This window comes from Symphalangus syndactylus, chromosome 1 (genome assembly GCF_028878055.3).
Source record: "Symphalangus syndactylus isolate Jambi chromosome 1, NHGRI_mSymSyn1-v2.1_pri, whole genome shotgun sequence".
Lineage (NCBI taxonomy): Eukaryota > Metazoa > Chordata > Mammalia > Primates > Hylobatidae > Symphalangus > Symphalangus syndactylus.
Genome location: NC_072423.2, coordinates 93,484,640 through 93,504,970, shown reverse-complemented (window position 1 = coordinate 93,504,970; position 20,331 = coordinate 93,484,640). Strand labels below are relative to the sequence as shown.

The following is a 20,331-nucleotide window of genomic DNA, read 5'->3' as shown; positions in this document are numbered from 1 at the left end:
CAGTCACCCCCTTATCCTCCACCCTCGGCAGGTGCGTCCCACGGCGGGGGCGGTGGTGGGAGGTGGAGGGTGCGACCCGTGGGGGCGGGGCCTAGGCCTCTCCAGCCCCTTTCCTGGCGTCACCTTCCACGCCTCTCTTCCCAGGGCCGTGTCCATACTAGGTCAGCGGCCAGCCTGGCTGGCCGAGGGCGGGGCGTCTGCCTGGGTGGGGCTCACCGGGGCTGGGAGCCGGGACTTGGGCTGAGGCCTCCCGGACCACGGAGGATCCACGCTGTCGAGGGCAGGACCCAGGAGGGGGAGGAAGCAGAGGATGCTCGGCGCCTTCTTGGCTCCGCCCTTAGCCCCGCCCTACTGCGGCGTTTAAGGGTCTCTTAGCAGGTGGCTACGCTCGATCCAAAGTCGGGGGAGTGTTACGGCAGGGAACACTCGCAGACCGCCTAGGCTAGGCCCTCATTATGGGGAAACTGAGGAACAGAAAGGCCCTGTTTCTAAGTCTTACATTACCAAGACTGAGGTGCGGGGGCGGTCCTGGATCCCCCGCCCCAAGGCTGGGAGGGTCACGCCTCGGAAGGGAGGTTTGGGGTCGGTGGTTTCACAGTGAGTGTGTTTGAAGCCAAATGGCCGGAAACCGTTACACGCTCTCCTAGGCCCGGCTAGGGGGACCCCAACCGCCTGCGGCTGCGCCTCCCAAGTTCCTCCCTGTTGCCCAGGCCTCCAGTCTCCAAGCTGCGGAGAACCCACCGACACATGCGGCTGCCCCTTTCCATTCGGCCCTGTGGGGAGCCAGGCTTCCGGGGCCCCGTTCCTCCTGTGTGAACTGGGTCCCCCGCCCCCATTCCCAGATATCAAGGCCGCATCTCCAGGTAGCCACGATTTTATTCCTCGCTCCCCACAGGCCCCTCTCCCCAAAATATTCCCATCTTGTCCTAGCCCCTCCCCCAGACTACCTCAAGGACCAGCTGTCCCCACGCCCCCGACCTCCACTAGGCCTGTGCCTCCCGCTGCCTGCAGGAAGACGCCCGGTCCCGGGCCGGGTTAGCCCCGTGGGAACGGTTTGTCTCGAAAACAGGAACCCGGGCTGGGGGCTGGGCGGGGCGCCCCTTCCCCACCGCAGTCCGCTTCCTGCCCCTCCCAGCTTCCTCCGCCCGACACCCAGGCAGGGCGGGGGGCACTGGGGAGTCCGGGGTTGGGGGAGGGGCTCTTCGTTTCGGTCCCCCCTACGTGTCCCGGGCGGCGGGGCCTCCGGTCGCCTACCCTCGGGGCAGCCAGTGGCGCAGCCCCCCGCCTGCGGCCCTGGCCTCCCGGGCGGCGCGGCAGGGGAGGGGTTAAGCTGCCGCAGGGACCGCCGCGTGCGGGGCGAGAGGGAGCCCCCGGTGGGGGTGGCGCAGCCGGCGGTGCGGAGCTCCGCGCAGGGGCGGAGGGGGGAGGGGGAGGCCTGGCGCGGGGGCGGGGGCGGGGCGGCGGGGAGCGGGGCCGCGGCGTGGAGAGCGGGCTGGAGCCGCAGCCGCAGCGAGGCCGGCGGGCGGGAGCGCACGGAGGTGGGGTCGGCCGGGCCGGTGCGGGATCCTTGCGGCAGGTCCCAAGAGTGAGTGGGCGAGCGCGGGCGGGGCGCCAGGCGAAGGAGGGCGCGGCCCCCAGCGACCCCCCTCCAGGGCGGCGCGGGCGGGCTGGGGGCGGCGATTGGGTGGGGAGTCTGCGGCCAGGGTCTGGGAGAGGGGGCAGCGGCCACGAGAGCTAAGGCGCGCTGGATCCCTGGAGGGCGGAGGACCTCCACGGTGCACCCGGCTTTTCCCAGCCACGTTCCAGCGGGGCCCTCCCCCGCGTACCCCCATTTGACAGATGAGAAAATTGAGGCTCCGAGAGGCCAAGTGATTCTCAAGGTCACACGAGGAAGCGGCAGAGCCAGGTGGGGACGGCTCTGGGTGGCTCCTAGGAAAAGTCCGCCTGAGAACTCCGTACAGGAGCTCCCCCCGTTCTCCAGCCTGGGAGAGTATGTGTAGGGCCGGGGTATCTTTCCGTGGGGCAAGGCTCTGCCAAAATCTGGGAGTGAGGGGAGTCAGGGCGCTGGGGCCGCAGGGCGGGCCCTGCACCGCAAGTGGGAGGGGGGCGACGGAATGGGCGTGCGCACCCATGGGGGTGTGTGCATGTGTGTGGGAGTGTACATGCGTGGAGAGGCACTGCCTTGCGTGTGTGCACACGTGTGAGGATGTCAGCGCCTGTGTGGCCGCGGGACTCAAGGCTGGCCTGGCTCAAGTGAACAGCAGGTCCAGGAGGCGACCTCGTCCGCGGGTTTGCATTCTGGGGTGGACGAGCTGGGTATGTGTGCCTGAGGGTTTCTTCGTGCAGGTGTGCACAGGGTGTGGGTGCCATTGTGTGTGAGAGACGGAGGATGGGAGGCCGGTGCCTGTGGCCCGGTGCGTGTAAGTGCGGGCGCCTACACCTCCACGTAGGTCCCCGGCCTCCGACGAATAACTTGGGTGTGGAGTGTTTGCCCCTATCGGGGTGCGTATGACCCCGCCAGTGACCGGAGTTGCTAATGGTGTCATGCACCCACCGGCCACCCTCGGCGCGAGCGCCCCCCTCTGGACACCCTGCTCCGTGCGCGCTCACAATTCGCCTGTGCGGGGCCGGGGCCGGGGTCAGGAGCCGGGGATAGGGAGGAAGAGGGCCTCTGGGCGAGCTGAGCCGGGACCCCTGGGACCTTTGCGGAGGTGGCCTGGGAGCGCTCAGTTCCCAGGCTCAGGCTTCCCGCTGACGCTTCCTGGCCGCAGCGGGCTCCCCCCGCCCCAGGAATGTTCCTCTCCCATCCAGTCCGCCTCCCCTAGGGCAGGCCCCTGGGGGCTGCCGCAGCCCCGCCTCGCCTTCCCGGGCTCCCGGGAGGGGGCGAGGCGGGCAGGACGCCTGGGTTCTTTCCTCCCCCTCCCATACCAGGGAGAAATTCCTCCGAGGTCCCCTCAGGCTCTGGGTTCCCAAAATAACCCTGCGGGGGAAGGGAGGCTGTGGAGGGAGGGAAGCGGTAGGGGCGCAGAGCCGAGCTGCGGGGTGCTGCAGGTGCCTCTGGGGTGAGAGCGCGAGGAGAAGGCGCCCTGCGGGGGGCTGGGCGCCAGCTAGTCCTGGGATCTTGGTTCGTCCCCATCCTCGTGAAGCCCCTCTGCCCTCCCGCGATTCCGAGGGTGGGCCGGAAGCCTCTCTGCGGGTCCGTTTCCCAACTGGCGGGTTGCACCATCCCAGGCCAGACCGTTTAACCCCGGGAGTGGCCGCGGCGGACAACTCCGCCCCTGCCCAGCAGGGGGCGTGCCCGCCCCGCCCCGTTTCTGCCCGCGAGCCGCTCCCCCGCCCGCGCCTCCGCAGACTCCCGCTCTGCCTCTCCCGGGACAGGGGTTCGGTCCGAGCCCGGTGGGAGGCTCCCGGAGCGCAGCCTGGGCCCAGCCCACCCCGCGCCGGCGGCCATGGCGGGCACCCTGGACCTGGACAAGGGCTGCACGGTGGAGGAGCTGCTCCGCGGGTGCATCGAAGCCTTCGGTGAGTGGCTCGGGAGGGCACACGGAGCCTGAGCCTAGCCCCGAGTCTGAGCCCGGGTCCCTGCCTCCCAGGCACAGTCCAGTGCACGGCCCGGACCCACCCAGCTCCGCAGCGTGCATTCTCTTTTAACGAAAGCCTCCTCCGCATCTCAGGGCAGAGAGATGCACGCCCTTCAGACAGATGAGGTTTCCCTTCTCTAGCCTTCTCCAGCGGCGGCGAAGGGAGGGCCGGGTCCCGTACTCTGACACTTGAGGGGCATTATCTGTCTCCCGGGGAATCCGGAGGAACTCGCTGTCTCCGGCCTGGGAGCTGTTTCCGGCTAATGGGGGGCAGCTTATCTGGTGAAGGGGTGCCCCTTCCCCCAAGCGCTCAGGAAATGACCTCTGGATTCTTGACCCCGGGGAACCCAGGCTCCTTCCGCCCCAGCTGGTTCCCCTCCGGACGATGGGCGGCTCGGGCGCTCTCCTCCTCCAGTCCTCAGGGCCTGCCTATCCCTCGCCCACCACACTTTTCCTCTCTAATTTGCCTCCTGCTCTCGGAGTCCTGGGCAAGCAGGAGGTGGGCGGGGTCGAGCGTGCACCCGAAGGGCCGATACCTGGCGGGTTGCGGGGTAAGGATGAGGCATGGTAGCTGCGGACCCAGCTCAACCACCTGTCTTTGACCCTTCGGAGTCAGATGACTCCGGGAAGGTGCGGGACCCGCAGCTGGTGCGCATGTTCCTCATGATGCACCCCTGGTACATCCCCTCCTCTCAGCTGGCGGCCAAGCTGCTCCACATATATCCTTCGCCGGCCTTGCCAAGGCCCCCGCCGTCGGAGCCCATGCGCAGCTCCTCTGCCCAGCCCAGGCGCAGAATAAGCCTCGCTCCTAAGTATAGGCCGCTCTTTATCCCAGAGCTCAGGCGTCGTCCCAGCCTCCAACTAGGGCCTAGGCTCTGCCCCCTCCTGGCGACTCGGCCCTGTCCCCAGGCTCTGTCCCCAGCCGAGGCCTTGCCCTCCTCCTCCCTAGAGTCTAGGGCCTGCCCCTGCTCCAGGCCTGGGTCCGCCCCGTGCATCTATCTCTCCCAGAGCCCAGGCTCTGCTCTCAGCCTCCCTCAGCACCTAGTCCTCCACCCCCACCTCCAACCCCTCCCAGAGCTCAGGCCTCACCCCCAGCATCATCGCAGAGCGCAGGCCCCATCCCTAGAACGTGTCTCCTGGAACCAGGCCTCGCCCCCAGCCTCCCTCCACTCAGGCCTCCCTTTCTAGAGTTAAGCGGTCTCCTTAACTCTCTCCTTCACCTACCAACAATCCCGGAAGGACAACTCCAATTCCTTGCAGGTGAAAACGTGCCACCTGGTCAGGTGAGTCTTTCCCCTGGGGCTCTAGCCCCTCCCCTTTCTCCCTTCTCTCTGGCTTCAGGCTGGCCTGGAGGAGGGGGCAGGGCACTGCTTCTGGAAGTGGGTTTGAACCCTGGCTTGTCCGGGTGGGCTGTGCTGTCACAGGCTCACCCCTTCCTGGGTCTGGGCCTTAATTTTCTTTTCTGCACAGTGCGGGTGGTTGTCTCAAGGGTCTAATGTACACTTGGAGAAGGAAAGAGCTGGAACCATAGTTTGAGGCTCTTTTTGCTTAGGTGACTACAATCTCAAATAGCTCCTTGCAGCCTGCTGGGTGATGGTGGGGGAAGGGCTATCTTGGGTGACTCCCCGCTCCTCCAGGTACTGGATCTCCGCCTTCCCAGCGGAGTTTGACTTGAACCCGGAGCTGGCTGAGCAGATCAAGGAGCTGAAGGCTCTGCTAGACCAAGAAGGGAACCGGCGGCACAGCAGCCTCATCGACATAGACAGCGTGTGCGTGGGGGGAGCACAGAGGGCTGGGGGGCACTCAGTATCCTATACCATCTATGCTTAATAAATGTCTGTTGAACTGAATGAGTGAGGGTCATGTCGCTCTCTTGCTTAAAAACCTTCCATGGCTCCCTACTGCCTTCAGTATGCCTCTGGGCAGCTTGGCGTTCCTGCCTCATCTTCCACTGCCACCGCCCATCCCACACACCTCCTCCTGTAGCTGCGTTGGGTTGGCTCCCCGTCGGCTGAGCTCCCGAGTCCTTTCCCACCATGGTGCTCTGCTCATATCATCCCCCTTGCTGCCTCCTCCGTGTTACCAAGACTCAGCTCAGGCATGAAGTCTCCATGTGCTCTGAGGGTTCGGGGCTCTTCCGGAGTAGAATTTGTCGTTCCCTCCTCTGTTCTCCATGGCACTTTGTACAGACTCCTGTACAAAGACCTCTGTACATGTGTCACGCTGTTTTGTGATCATGTGTTTCTGTGTCTGTCTCCCTCAGTAGACTGTGAGCTCCTCGAGGGCAGGAACCGTGTCTTACTCATCTCTCTATTCCCAGCGCCTAGCACAGTGCCTGGCACAGAGTACGTTGTTCATAAACGTGTGTTGAGTGCATGACGGGTTGGGGGGAGATGAGGAGTTGCTGGGACTGGGAACATTCGTGCCTAGGACAGTGCCTCGTGTTATGTAGGTCCTCAGTCAGCGTGAATGGTGTGTCTGTGTGAGTGGGAGGCCACGAGGCATGCGCATGTCCAGCAAAGGGCTCACTACCCCTGCCTCCCCAGCCCTACCTACAAGTGGAAGCGGCAGGTGACTCAGCGGAACCCTGTGGGACAGAAAAAGCGCAAGATGTCCCTGTTGTTTGACCACCTGGAGCCCATGGAGCTGGCGGAGCATCTCACTTACTTGGAGTATCGCTCCTTCTGCAAGATCCTGGTGCGGCCCGAGGGTTGGGGGGTCAGGGGTCCAATGTGGGCTGCAAGGGGGTTCTAGGAGGGGCAGGGTCCCTGGGGTAGCCTGGGTCACAGGGTGCATCAGGGGTTTCAGTGTAACCACTGAAGGTCAGCTGGAGGGTGAGGAGTGGCCATCAGCGAGGGGAGAGGCTGGCAAGCTGCTGAGGCCACTCCTCCTGCCTCCAGTTTCAGGACTATCACAGTTTCGTGACTCATGGCTGCACTGTGGACAACCCCGTCCTGGAGCGGTTCATCTCCCTCTTCAACAGTGTCTCGCAGTGGGTGCAGCTCATGATCCTCAGCAAACCCACAGCCCCGCAGCGGGCCCTGGTCATCACACACTTTGTCCACGTGGCGGAGGTGCCTGCCCCTCCTTCCCTGTGTCTCCCAATCACCCCACATGCCAGTCAGGCCAACCCTTTCCTTCCCCTAACCCATTGCCTTCTCTCTAGATAAGCTGGCCCACTCAGTGACTCCCTGCCTTTCCCTCCCCATTTGCCTTCCAGAAGCTGCTGCAGCTGCAGAACTTCAACACGCTGATGGCAGTGGTCGGGGGCCTGAGCCACAGCTCCATCTCCCGCCTCAAGGAGACCCACAGCCACGTTAGCCCTGAGACCATCAAGGTGCCTGGGACTGGGGAGGGGCCGGTGCTTCCCAGATCTGTCTTCACTGGGTCCTCCCAGCAGCACTGGGGGCTGGGCACAGCTGTCCTCATTTGACAGATACGGAAATGGAGGCTCAGAGGGGTTAAGTGCTTTTCTCAGTTTGCACAATGGCAACAGCAGAGTGGGGGCTCACAGGTCGTCATGGGCCCCAAAGCTAGTACTTTTTTTTTTTTTTAAGGCAGGGTCTCTCTCGGTTGTCCAGACTGGAGTTCAGTGGTGCAATCAAGCTCACTGCGGCCTTGAACTCCTGAGCTCAATCGATCCTCCCACCTCAGCCTCCTATCTGGGACTACAGGTGTATGCCACCATGCCTGGCTAATTTTTGTATTGTTATTAATTTTTTTTTTTTTTTAGAGATGGGGTTTTACCATGTTGCCCAGACTGTTCTTGAAGTCCTGGGCTCAAGTGATCCGCCTGCCTTGGCCTCCCAAAGTGCTGAGATTATGGCTTGAGCCATTGTGCCTTGCCACTTGTACTTTCTTCTTTTCTTTCTCCTTCATTTATTATTATTTTTGAAGTATTTTGAAGTATTGAGTAATATACATATAGAAAAATGTATAAAAACGTACGAGACTGGGCGTGGTAGCTCACGCCTGTAATCCCAGCACTTTGGGAGGCTGAGGTGGGCAGATCACGTGAGGTCAGGAGTTTGAGACCAGCCTGGCCAGCATGGTGAAACCCCATCTCTACTAAAATACAAAAATTAGCCAGGCGTGGTGGCACGCGCCTGTAATCCAAGCTACTTGGGAGGCTGAGGCAGGAGGAGAATTGCTTGAACTCAGGAGGTGGAGGGTTGCAGTGAGCCAAGATCGTGCCACTGCACTCCAGCCTGGGTGACAGAGTGAGACTCCATCTAAAAAAAAAGTATATAAAAATCTATGAATAGTTTAAAGAAAAATTGTAAAGAAAACGCTGTGTAACTACTGCCCAGGTTGGGAAATAGAACCTTGCCAGGCCCCCAAGCGCCCAGCACTTTAGAGCATAACTCCCTCCCCACGACTTTTGCAATGATGATCTTGCTTTTCTTTATAGCTTCACCACGTAGGTATGTGGTCCAAAACAATGTGGGGCTTTTTGTTGTCTGTTTTGAACTTTCTATGAATGGAATGTTGTTTGTGTTATTTTATGTCTTGCTTCTTTCATTCCACATGGTTCTGAGAGTCTTTTCATTCTGTTATGTGGAGCAATTGTTTTTTTCATCTTCATTGCCGTATAACATTGTATTGAACGTCTACCCCAATTCATTTATTTATTTATTTTTTTGAGACGGAGTCTCTCTCTGTCATCCAGGCTGGAGTGCAGTGGTGAGATCTCAGATCACTGCAACCTCCGTCTCCTGGGTTTACATGATTCTCGTGCCTCAGCCTCCTGAGTAGCTGGGATTATGGGCTCGTGCCACCACATCTGGCTAATTTTTTGTAGAGACAGGCTTTCACCATGTTGCCGAGGCTGGTCTTGAACTCCTGAGCTCAAGCAATCCACCCACTTTAGCCTCCCCAAGTGCTGGGATTACAGGTGTGAGCCACTGCCCCCAGCCTACCCCAATTTATGTACTGATTCTATTGTTGAATGTTGGGGTTTTTCCTTTTCTTTTCTTTCTTTGTTTTTTTTTTTTTTTTGAGATGGAGTCTTGCTCTGTCACCAGGCTGGAGTGCAGTGGCACTAATTTGGCTCACTGCAACCTCTGCCTCCCGGGTTCAAGCGATTCTCCTGCCTCAGCCTCCCGAGTAGCTGGGACTACAGGCATGTACCACCACACCTGGCTAATTTTTGTATTTTTTTTTAGTAGAGATGAGGTTTCCACCATGTTGGCCAGGATGGTCTCCATCTCTTGACCTCATGATCCACCTGCCTTGGCCTCCCAAAGTGCTGGAATTACAAGTGTGAGCCACCGCGCCCAGCTGGTTTTTCTAGTTTTTGCTGTTTGGACGGGGTGGCTGAGTATGTTCTTCCAGGTCATTGTCCTGTGCCGCCTTGCCTCCCTGAGCCTCTGTTTCTCCTGTTAAATGTTGATGATACCCTTCGTCCAGGCCTGGTTTCCAGGTGTGGTGCTTTTGGCAGTGAGTATTGCCTTGAATTCATGGCAATGAATTCAATCCCCAGGGGCTGAGAGAGCCAGTCCTGGGGGACAGTAAGGGAGGATCTTACTCTTTCACCTGTCCCTGACCCTGACTCCTGCTCACCCACTGCTACATTTCCAGGGCTGAGGTAGGGAGGATAGTTGTGGGGGTATGACCCCTCTGTTGTTTGTCCCTAGCTCTGGGAGGGTCTCACAGAACTAGTGACGGCGACAGGCAACTATGGCAACTACCGGCGTCGGCTGGCAGCCTGTGTGGGCTTCCGCTTCCCTATCCTGGGTGTGCACCTCAAGGACCTGGTGGCCCTGCAGCTGGCACTGCCTGACTGGCTGGACCCAGCCCGGACCCGGCTCAATGGGGCCAAGATGAAGCAGCTCTTTAGCATCCTGGAGGAGCTGGCCATGGTGACCAGCCTGCGGCCACCAGTACAGGCCAACCCTGACCTGTTGAGCCTGCTCACGGTGAGGAGCAGGGGGCAGGGAGGTGGGGAGCTGGGCACCAGGGGTTGACAGTTTCCCCAGGTCCTGGCTGTGGGCGTGGCCTGGGGCTCTGGGTTCTGGCCAAGAAACTGAGATCTAGCGTGGGCTTTGGAGTTTGGAGTGGATGCTGAGGAGGGGTCCAGGATCTGGTGGGGGTTGTGGACTAAGGTCTGATCTCCAGGCTGGTATGTGGACTGTGGGCAGTTTGAACTGGGCCTGGGTCCTGGGTTGAGTTCTGGCAATGGGTTGTGTTCTAGGGCTGGGCCAAGCTCTGCGTTCTGCGAGCAGGGGTGGTTTCTAAGCATGGCCCTGGGCTTGGAGTGAAGTTCTGGGCTTGGCTTTGCACTTGGTCTTGGGGTCTAGGGTGGGAGTTGGGTTCTGGTTTAGATCCAGACAAGGTTCTAGACATTGGGCTGGGGCTTAAGTGTTAAGGTTTGGAGTGGATTCTTAGCTGCTTCTAGGCTCTGGAGGGGATCAGGGTTGAAATCAGAGCTTCTGGCTGGGTTCTGACCTGGCTTCTTCCCTGACATCTTGGCAATATGTTGTGTTCAAGGTTTGGGGCCATGCTGTGGTTTGATCTGCACGCTGGGACGGTGTGGGGTTGCTGTGCTGTGTTCTAAGCCAGGCTTTGTCCTGAGTCTAGCTTCTGACCCGAGCTCTGAGCTGAGCCGTGGCCTCTAGGTGGACCTTTGGCCCTGGGCTCTGTGGCCGTGGGCAGGGGCCAGTGGGTGTGATCAGACCTGTGTGTCCCAGGTGTCTCTGGATCAGTATCAGATGGAGGATGAGCTGTACCAGCTGTCCCTGCAGCGGGAGCCGCGCTCCAAGTCCTCGGTGAGGGGGTACTCCCTCCTCTCCACTCTGCCCCTCCTTCCTGAGAATCCCAGGATGTGAGGACGGGAAGAGCTCTTAGCAGCCACCTCACCCATCTGTCTTGTAGGACAGAGGCGTCCTGGGGGTAGGGCAGTAGTGTTGGGCGGACTTCCCTCTCCCAGGGATTCCCCTCTTTGTTCCCCGGGGCTCTGGGCTCCCCCTGCCTCTGGCCCTAGCTCAGGCCTGACCATTTCCGTAGCCAACCAGCCCCACAAGTTGCACCCCACCACCCCGGCCCCCGGTGCTGGAGGAGTGGACCTCGGCTGCCAAACCCAAGCTGGATCAGGCCCTCGTGGTGGAGCACATCGAGAAGATGGTGGAGGTGAGCTTCTGCAGAGCCTGAGCAGTGTGTGGGCAGAGGCCAGTTTGCCGGAGCACTGCCCTGGAAGCCAGCACGAGTGTCCTGTTCAAGACCCAGCACTCAGCCCCCAGGAGTCACAGGGCCTGGCAGGCCAGCTGCATGGGGCTGAGGTGCCCCTGGGTAGGGTGGGGGTGGAGGTATGGAATGGGGGTGGTGTCAGAGACCTCTCTGAGACACACCTCATCAAATGGACTGGGAACGTGGGAAGGGACAGGACCTGATGTCCCCTTTACTCTCCCCTCTTCCGGCTCTGCGTGTCCCTCTGCGTGCCCCAGTCTGTGTTCCGGAACTTTGACGTCGATGGGGATGGCCACATCTCACAGGAAGAATTCCAGATCATCCGTGGGAACTTCCCTTACCTCAGCGCCTTTGGGGACCTCGACCAGAACCAGTGAGGAGGGCTGGGGACCTGGGGGAGAGGGAAGGCAACCCAGCTCACTTCTGCCTGGGCTTCAGTTTCTTGTGTCCAAGATGAGGTCACTGAGCCAGACGATCTTGGCCTGGGAAGCTGCCAGTGTGGGAAGGGGCATTACTTTTGTGGGGAGGAGAGGCTGCCAGCTGTGGAGGCGCAGTGGTATCTCACAAATTCAGACAGATGGGGGGCTCCACCTGAGTCTTGCAAAGACTGTGACCTGGGGACTGTGGCTACAGAAGTGCTGTTTTATTTGTGGAGCTCACAGCTGTCAAGAAGTGTGGGCAACTTGAGCTCCTGGATAGTCTGTTCTAATGAATAGATAAGAAAGGTTTGTAATTAGCAGTACCCAGTTGCTTATCAACAGTTCATATGCTGACAGTTTGGAAAAACAGCTGGTTCTCTGAAGTGGGTTAAACATGCCTCCTGAAGCCAGATTCATGCCCTATTTTTGCTGAGCAGACAAAACTCCATTCAAAATTTAAAGTCCATCTCAGGTCGATTTATTTTTTAATGTTACCTGTATTTCAAAAATCTGTTGTTTTTTATTTCCATGTTACAAAAATCCATGGTAAAATAAAATCTAGGTAGTAAAATAAATTTATAGTGAACAAAGTGTTTAAAGTAAGAAGTGAGAGGCCAGGTGCAGTGGCTCACACCTGTAATCCTAGCACTTTGGGAGACTGAGGTGGCAGGATCAATTCAGGCCAGGAGTTTGAGCCCAGCCTGGGCAATATAGTAAGACCCTGTCTCTACAAAAATTATTATTATGTTTTTTGAGGCAGAGTCTCACTCTGTTGCCCAGGCTGGAGTGCAGTGGCACAATCTCGGCTCGCTGCAACCTCCACTTCCTGGGTTCAAGTGATTCTCCTGCTTCAGCTTCCTGAGTAGCTGGGATTACAGGCATGCACCACTGCGCCTGGCTAATTTTTGTATTTTTAGCAGAGATGGGGTTTTACCATGTTGGCCAGGCTGGTCTCGAACTCGTGACCTCAAGTGATCCACCTGCCTCAGCCCCCCAAAGTTCTAGGATTACAGGCATGAGCTATTGCTCCTAGCCTAAAAAAATTTTTTTTGGGCGTGGGTGGCACGTGCCTGTAGTCCCAGCTACTCAGGAGGCTGAGGCAGGAGGATCCCTTGAGCCCAGGAGGTTGAGACTGCAGTGAGCTGTGATCACACCACTGCACTTCATTCAGCCTGGGTGACTGAGCGAGACCACCCCCATCAAAAAAAAAAAAAAAAAAGAAAGAAAAAAAAGGAAGAAATGAAAGTCCCCTCTTTCCTTTTCCACTGGTAGAAGTTGCCATGATTAAACACTGTTAACAATACTAAGCTTGGCAGTATGTGGGTTCTTCCAGTCTTCTTTTCCCAGGCAGGTGCACATTGATAGAGATTTTGTTTGTTTGGTGTCTGTTTCATGGACAAACAGGATTAGAGTATAAATCCAGTTCTGCTTGTGGCTTTTATCATAGCTGCTTTATTTCTTCTCCCAGATTTTAGGCAGAGGTAGTGGAGTTCCATGTTTTCTCCCTGGGTTGGTGGGTGGATTTTTATCTAGACCACCTTTTCAGTGAGAATGACCCTTTGAGACGATGGAGGCCTCAGCTTCATGCAGCGGTCTCAGCCTTAACCCTCCACCTCCTGCAGGCCCCAGGCTGTGTGTGTGTGTGTGTGTGTGTGTGTGTGTGTGTTGGTGAGGGGGAATCCCTGGTTGGGTATCAAAACCTAGCACCTGGTTCGGCAGGAGGGAGACCAGCACCGGCTCCCAGGACCAGGCCCAGCTCACCGCTTCATTGTAAAGCTCCGTCTTTGTTTCTGGAACTTGGGTGTTTCCATTTCTTTCTTATAAAATTATCTATGCATTTACAGCAATTGTTGATACATCTTTATGCAGCATCTAGGTACTTGTAGTGGGTTCTCTTTTCTCTTTTTTTTTTTTTTAAATCACCCTCTCTTCTTTTTGAGACAGAGTCTCACTCTGTCGCTGAGGCTGGAGTGCAGTAGCGTGATCTTGGCTCACTGCAGCCTCTGCCTCCCAGGTTCAAGTAATTCTCATGCCTCAGCCTCCCGAGTAGCTGAGATTACAGGCACCCGCCACCATACCTGGCTAATTTTTTTTTCTTTTTCTTTTTTTTTTGAGACGGAGTTTTCGCTCTTTGTTGCCCAGGCTGGAGTACAGTGGCGTGATCTCGGCTCACTGCAACCTCCACCTCCTGGGTTCAAGCGATTCTCCTGTGTCAGCCTCCCGAGTAGCTGGGATTATAGGCACCTGCCACCACGCCTGGCTAATTTTGTATTTTTTTTTTTTTGAGACAGAGTCTTGCTGTGTCACCCAGACTGGAGTGCAGTGGCGCGATCTCGGCTCACTGCAAGCTCTGCTTCCCAGGTTCACGCCGTTCTCCTGCCTCAGCCTCCGCAGTAGCTGGGACTACAAGTGCCTGCCACTGCGCCCGGCTAATTTTTTGTATTTTTAGTAGAGACGGGGTTTCACCGTGGTCTCGATCTCCTGACCTTGTGATCCGCTCACCTCAGCCTCCCAAAGTGCTGGGATTACAGGCGTGAGCCACCTCACCCAGCCTAATTTTGTATTTTTAGTAGAGATGGGGTTTCACCATGTTGCGCAGGCTGGTCTTGAACTTCTGACCTCAGGTGATCCGCCCGCCTCGGCCTCCCAAAGTTCTGGGATTACAGGTGTGAGCCACCGCGCCTGGCCTAATTTTTGTATTTTTAGTAGAGACGGAGTTTTACCACGTTGGCCAGGCTGGTCCCGAACTCCTGACTTCACCTCTGGTGATCCACCCACCTCAGGTGATCTGCCCACCTCGGCCTCCCAAAGTGCTGGGATTACAGGCATGAGCCACCGTGCACCCGGCCTAAAAATCACCATCTTGACAGAACTGCATGCCTTGCTTTTTGTTTTTTTTCATCTTTGTGCTTGTTTTCCACTTAACCCTTGATCACAGACATCTTTCCATGTGGATTCATGTAGAACTACCTCATTCATTAGAACAGCTGCAGAGTATTCCACTGTGTGGTTAGTCCATCATTTCCCTAACCATCCTCCTGCTGATGGACAGTTAAGACTGTTCCAGTTTTTCACTATGATTGTATGCCAGGCTGCCATGAACATCCTTTTACTGATCCACTCAGGCCAGTATTTCTGTAGGAGAAATTCCTAGAAGTGGGATAATTGGATCAAAAGATACGCACATTCTAAATTAGGAGAGAGACTGCCAAACTGACCTCAGACAAGGTTGTACCAGTTTGCACCCCCATCAGCAGTGTACAAGTGCCTGCTTCCCAACTTCCTCGCCAACAGTGGATGCTATAAAAAGCTTCACAATTTTGCCAGTCTCGTTGGCAAATGGTATCTTGGTTAAATTTGCATTTCTTTAATACTAATGGGGGTAGGGTATCTTTTCATATGTTTATTGGCCATTTATTTCTTCTGTCAATTGCCTGTTCAGATTCCTTGTCCATTATTCTACTGGGTTTGTTGGTCTTTTTCTCATTGATTTTTAGAATCTCTGTTAATGGATATTAACCCTTTGCTGTTGAATGTGTTTGCAAATATTTTCTCCCTGTCTGTCATTTATGTTGTCTTTTTCCATATAAAATTTAAAAACTTTTGTGTGCTTAATATGTCAGTCTTTTCCTTTCTGGCTTCTCGGATTTGTGTTGTGTGTAGAAAGGTCCTCAGCCCCTCAAGATTATAAAATTATTATCTTATATCTTTTCTTTCTTTTTTTTTTTTTTTTTTGAGACAGGGTCTCTTGCCGTGTCACCCAGGCTGGAGTGCAGTGGCATGACCTTGGCTCGCTGCAACCTCCACCTTCCAGGTTCAAGTAATTCTCGTGCCTCAGCCTCCCGAGTAGCTGGGATTATACGTGCCCACGACCATGCGTGGCTAATTTTTGTATTTTTAGTAGAGACAGGTTTTCACCGTGTTGGCCAGGCTGGTCTTGAACTCCTGACCTCAAGTGATCCGACTGCCTTGGCCTCCCAAAATGCTGGGATTACAGGCGTGAGCCACCTTGCCCGCCCTGTCTTATATCTTTTCAGATAATTTTATAATTTTATTTTTTGCATGAGTGTTTACAAAAAGTCCAGTGAGAACAGTGAGAATTTAGTTTTCATGCACAGTATGAAGAATGTAGGCTTGTATTTTTTTTTTTTTTTTTTGAGACGGAGTCTTGCTCTGTTGCCCAGGCTGGAGTGCAATGATGTGATTTCAGCTCACTGCAACCTCCACTTCCCGGGTAGGCTTATATTTTTTTCTTTTCTTTTCTTTTTGAGATAGGGTCTCTTGCCGTGTCACCCAGGCTGGAGTGCAGTGGCATGATCTGGGCTCGCTGCAACCTCCACCTCCCAGGTTCAAGTGGTTCTCATGCCTCAGCTTCCCAAGTAGCTGGGATCATAGGTGCCCGCCACTATGCCTGGCTAATTTTTTGTATTTTTAGTAGAGACGGGGTTTTGCCATGTTGGCCAGGCTGGTCTCGAACTCCTGACCTCGTGATCCACCTGCCCCGGCCTCCCAAAGTGCTGGGATTACAGGTGTAAGCCACTGTGCTCAGCCCTATATTTTTTTCAAATGGCCAGTTATCCTAATGCTCCCTTGATTTGAAGGACCACCTGGATCATACATTATGAGCCCCCTCATAAGCAGGTGGGAGTCTCAAGCGAGGGCCAGTCCCGATGGGAATAGCACTTGGTGGCTGAGGACCCTCCTATCTGTGCAGACACTGTCGTACAACTTCACATGCATTATCTAATTTAATCCTCACCAAAATCCTATGAAATGTAGGAATGATCATTACACCCATTTATAGATAAGGAAACGGAGGGACAGGGAGATTACTCCGCTACGGGTCAAGAGGCAGGGAAGTAGAGCTGTGATTTGAACTGAGGTCTGTGTCTAGAACACATGCTCATTCTTTCCCTAAAATGTATTCATAGGTGAAAAAGGGCTTCTGCGGAAAGCCCTGGGTTATGTGGGAAACCCTGGATTTACAGGTGTCTTTCCAGCAGGATGATGCAGGAGAGAGAGGGATGCGATTTCTCCCAATCTCTCCTGGTCCCAGAACTCTAATTAGAGAGTTCTCCCTGCTCGGGGCTCCCGACTGGTGTTGCACACAGTACACTTCGGGAGCCCGAGGCTGATGGTTCCATGGAAAGTACACAGTCCTTTTAGTTTGCACACCAAGTGTGAAGTGAGCAGGACAGGCCACTGTTCTGAGAAGGAACCCAGGGAAAGGGACTGGTCCAAGACCACACACTGGTTAGCGGCAGTTCCCACATCTGCCTGACCCCTAGTCCAGTGCCGCCTTTTCTTTACTCTGCACCAGGAGTCCAAAATCAGGAGTTCCATGAGGACACTGGGAACAGTGGGATGGGTTAGGCCAGCGGTGGATGGTTCTGGGGAGGGCCCGAGCTGAGGCGCCCCCTCGACTCCCCACAGGGATGGCTGCATCAGCAGGGAGGAGATGGTCTCCTATTTCCTGCGCTCCAGCTCTGTGTTGGGGGGCCGCATGGGCTTCGTACACAACTTCCAGGAGAGCAACTCCTTGCGCCCCGTCGCCTGCCGCCACTGCAAAGCCCTGGTGAGAGCCCCTTTCCAAGCTCACGGCCCAAGCCACGCCCCTCCAGCCCCGGCCCCGCCCACCCTTCTGGCCCCACCTCTGCGGAAGCCTTTCTCAAGCCAGGAAAACTTGGTTAATTCCATTTGCCTCTCCTCCTGTGGTTCTGCCCCTGGCCCTGAGGCAGGCTCTAAAGCCCTAGTCTCACCCTCAAGAAGGAAGAAGTAGAGTCATCACCTCTAAATCCCTCCTCCCACCACGGCCCCTCCTCTATTGCAGATCCTGGGCATCTACAAGCAGGGCCTCAAATGCCGAGGTGAGACGGAATGACTGGAAGGGCTGCTGGGCAGTGTTTGTTTGTTTGTTTGTTTGTTTTTTGGGAGAGTTACTATTTTGGTGGGGCAATTGCCAAGGAGTGAAGTACCTTAAAATCAGAGGCGCATGGCCGGGCATGGTGGCTCAAGCCTGTAATCTCAGCACTTTGGGAGGCCGAGGCGGGCAGATCACCTGAGGTCAGGAGTTCGAGACCAGCCTGACCAACACAGCGAAGCCCTGCCTCTACTAAAGATACAAAAATAGCTGGGCGTGGTGGCACCCACCTGTAATCCCAGCTACTTGGGAGGCTGAGGCATGATAATCGCTTGAACCTGGGAGGCGGGGTTTGCAGTGAGCCGAGATCACACCACTGCACTCCAGCCTGGGCAACAGAGAGGGTTCTGTCCCCCAAAAAAAAAAAAAAAACCCAAAACCAAAACCCCACAAAATCAGAGGCTCAAGATGATTGATGTGAAGGGAGTGGCCTTTAAGAGGCCGTTTATTTTGATGAGGCAGCTGCCCAGGAACAGAGAACATGGGAGAAGGCATAGACTGACAATTAGGAGGAGGAGAACACTTTGGAAGGAGACTCTTATTTTGGTGGCGCAGCTGCTTAGGAACAAAGTTTCCTGGTGGGGGGGCGCAAGCCTGCGGGATGGGATGGAGGGTATTCTGACCAATGGCCCTGGTTGGCTCTCCATTTGCCCTCCCCCAGCCTGTGGTGTGAACTGCCACAAGCAGTGCAAGGATCGCTTGTCAGTCGAATGTCGGCGCAGGGCCCAGAGTGTGAGCCTGGAGGGGTCTGCACCCGCACCCTCACCCACGCACAGCCACCATCACCGCGCCTTCAGCTTCTCTCTGCCCCGCCCTGGCAGGCGAGGCTCCAGGCCTCCAGGTAAGAGGGAGTCATTCTGTACTGGCCTGTGGAGGGAGGGATGCAGGGCCACTGGGGCAAAGAACACAGGATGGAAGCCATTCCAAAGTGCATAATTCTCTTTTTGTGGTGGGATAATAAAGAAGGGACAGGCTGGGCGCGGTGGCTCACGCCTGTAATCCCAGCACTTTGGGAGGCTGAGGCAGGCAGATCACGAGGCCAGGAGATCGAGACCATCCTGGCTAACACAGTGAAACCCCGTCTCTACTAAAAATACAATAAAGAATTAGCCAGGCGTGGTGGTGGGCACCTGTAGTCCCAGCTACTTGGGAGGCCGAGGCAGGAGAATGGCATGAACCCGGGAGGCAGAGCTTGCAGTGAGCCAAGATCGCGCCACTGCACTCCAGCCTGGGTGACAGAGCGAGACTCTGTCTCAGAAAAAAAATAAAATAAAGAAGGGACAGGTAAGGGTGCCATAAAGTGGCCAGGAAGCCCTGGACCTTCTGAGGCTGAGGAGAGAGACCTTAATTTATAAAGAGGTATAAAAGCAAAAGAGGCTTCAAGATTCCAGTTACAGTCTTATTTTGTTGGAGGGGTTAATGAAGGATTGGAGAAGGTGTTATATGAGCCATTGGCTTGCCTTTCCCTTTCTGGCTGCTCTGGAGGCTCTTCTGGGGAAAGTGCCTTGCCCTGATAATGTCCTGGCAGCTCTCTTGGGGTCTTTGATGGTTTTAGGTCAGTTTGCTGAATGGCAACTGGACAAATGATTATTTTGCTGAGAACAGTCCGAACAACTATGTTAAACTGGGGTCTAAGGTAGTTGATCACAACTGTTTGGGTTGGCATAAGTCCTCAAAAAACAGAGGCAGGCACAGGGCATACATCCTCAAAAATAGATGAGATAAATCCATTTGCATTGAGCCTTCCAGAAGTGCTGGGGTCTAAAATGTGAAATACACACAAAATTGACATTTAAGCAAACTGCGCTGACGAATCTGTGGCTGAAAAAGCTGTGGCAAAACAAAAACATAGAAAAAGAGCCTCAAAAATTGGGCTGAGGCCAGGCATGGTGGCTCATGCCTGTAATCCCAGCACTTTGCGAAGCCAAGGTGGGTGGATCACCTGAGGTCAGGAGTTGGAGACCAGCCTGGCCAACATGGCAAAACCTCATCTCTACAATACAAAAATACAAAAATTAGCTAGGTGTGGTGGCAGGCGCCTGTAATCCCAGCTACTTGGGAGGCTGAGGCAGGAGAATCACTTGAAGCTGGGAGGTGGAGGTTGCAGAGAGCCGAGATTGTGCCATTGCACTCCAGCCTGGGCGACAGAGAGAGACTCTGTCTCAAAAAAAAAAAAAAAAATTGGGCCGTTAGGTCATGCGGGGACTTGATTTTTGGTGGATGGGTCTGCTCCTGGGATGATGTGGATGCCTCCTGTGGAGAGGGGAGGGGTTGATGAAGTCCCAGGGACCTGGAAGTGTGTTCTGCAGCAATCCCCCTCCCAGCAGAGATCCGTGAGGAGGAGGTACAGACGGTGGAGGATGGGGTGTTTGACATCCACTTGTAATAGATGGTGAGTCCTCCCACAGCTGGCACCAGAGCTCCCCACTGAGGGCTGGGGTGGGGGTGGGGAATATCAGGGAAATGGGTGCTTTATCCAAATGGCTCCAAGCCAGGTGGGCTACTACCTTGTTGTTGGGCGGGGGTGTCTTCCTCACAACCTGTTTTTCTCTTCCCAGCTGTGGTTGGATCAAGGACTCATTCCTGCCTTGGAGAAAATACTTCAACCAGAGCAGGGAGCCTGGGGGTGCTGGGGCAGGAGGCTGGGGCTGGGGGTGGGATATGAGGGTGGCATGCAGCTGAGGGCAGGGCCAGGGCTGGTGTCCCTAAGGTTGTACAGACTCTTGTGAATATTTGTATTTTCCAGATGGAATAAAAAGGCCCGTGTAATTAACCTTCACCATCAGCGCCTAGAATCCCGGGGGGTGGGGGGATGGTATACTTTACAGGATGACAATCTTGGGAACTAGAACTTTGTAGCCAGAGAAACTTGGGAGGTCTGGAATCTGGAATCTCATGTATCTGGAGTCTTGAGGGAGAGAATCTTAGAAGCAGAAAACCTTGGAACATAAGAATCTTGGGGAGGGTCTAGGATCTTGAGGAGACCAGATCCTTGGACATCTAAAACTTGAAACTAGTAGGTCTTTGCACCCGAGAATTGCAGGGCCAGTGGTCATGCATACCCAAAGCCTTCAGCCCATGGCCGAAATTCCCTTGCTGGACAGGGGGCCTTTCAGCCCCTGCTTGGACACTTCCAGTAACAGGGCCCTCACTGCAGGAATCGTGGGAGGGAAAGGGGCAGCGCAGAGTTGCTGGCTGTGGGGGAAGGGAGGGAGGGCCCTGGGCA

The 20,331-nt window shown here is 55.7% G+C and overlaps 1 protein-coding gene across 5 annotated transcripts; it reads left to right on the top strand.

Moving 5' to 3' along the window:
* The first annotated feature begins 608 nt into the window (after positions 1-608).
* RASGRP2 (RAS guanyl releasing protein 2) lies at positions 609-19,884 on the top strand. Of its 5 annotated transcripts, none has more exons than XM_063635135.1 (17): positions 609-863; positions 3,379-3,522; positions 4,198-4,300; positions 4,802-4,864; positions 5,219-5,350; positions 6,128-6,278; positions 6,482-6,655; positions 6,802-6,918; positions 9,218-9,499; positions 10,271-10,348; positions 10,587-10,709; positions 11,024-11,139; positions 16,619-16,760; positions 17,016-17,052; positions 17,767-17,946; positions 19,433-19,497; positions 19,664-19,884. In XM_063635135.1, exons 2-16 carry the CDS (start codon positions 3,450-3,452, stop codon positions 19,489-19,491), a joined length of 1,830 nt encoding a protein of 609 aa, XP_063491205.1. In that variant the 5' UTR covers positions 609-863; positions 3,379-3,449; the 3' UTR covers positions 19,492-19,497; positions 19,664-19,884. The 5 variants fall into 5 exon arrangements, with proteins under 5 accessions (XP_063491205.1, XP_063491174.1, XP_055100941.1 ...); XM_063635104.1 differs by having other exon boundaries at positions 19,430-19,497; XM_055244966.2 differs by lacking the exon at positions 609-863 and adding an exon at positions 1,460-1,585.
* Positions 19,885-20,331: the final 447 nt, after the last annotated feature.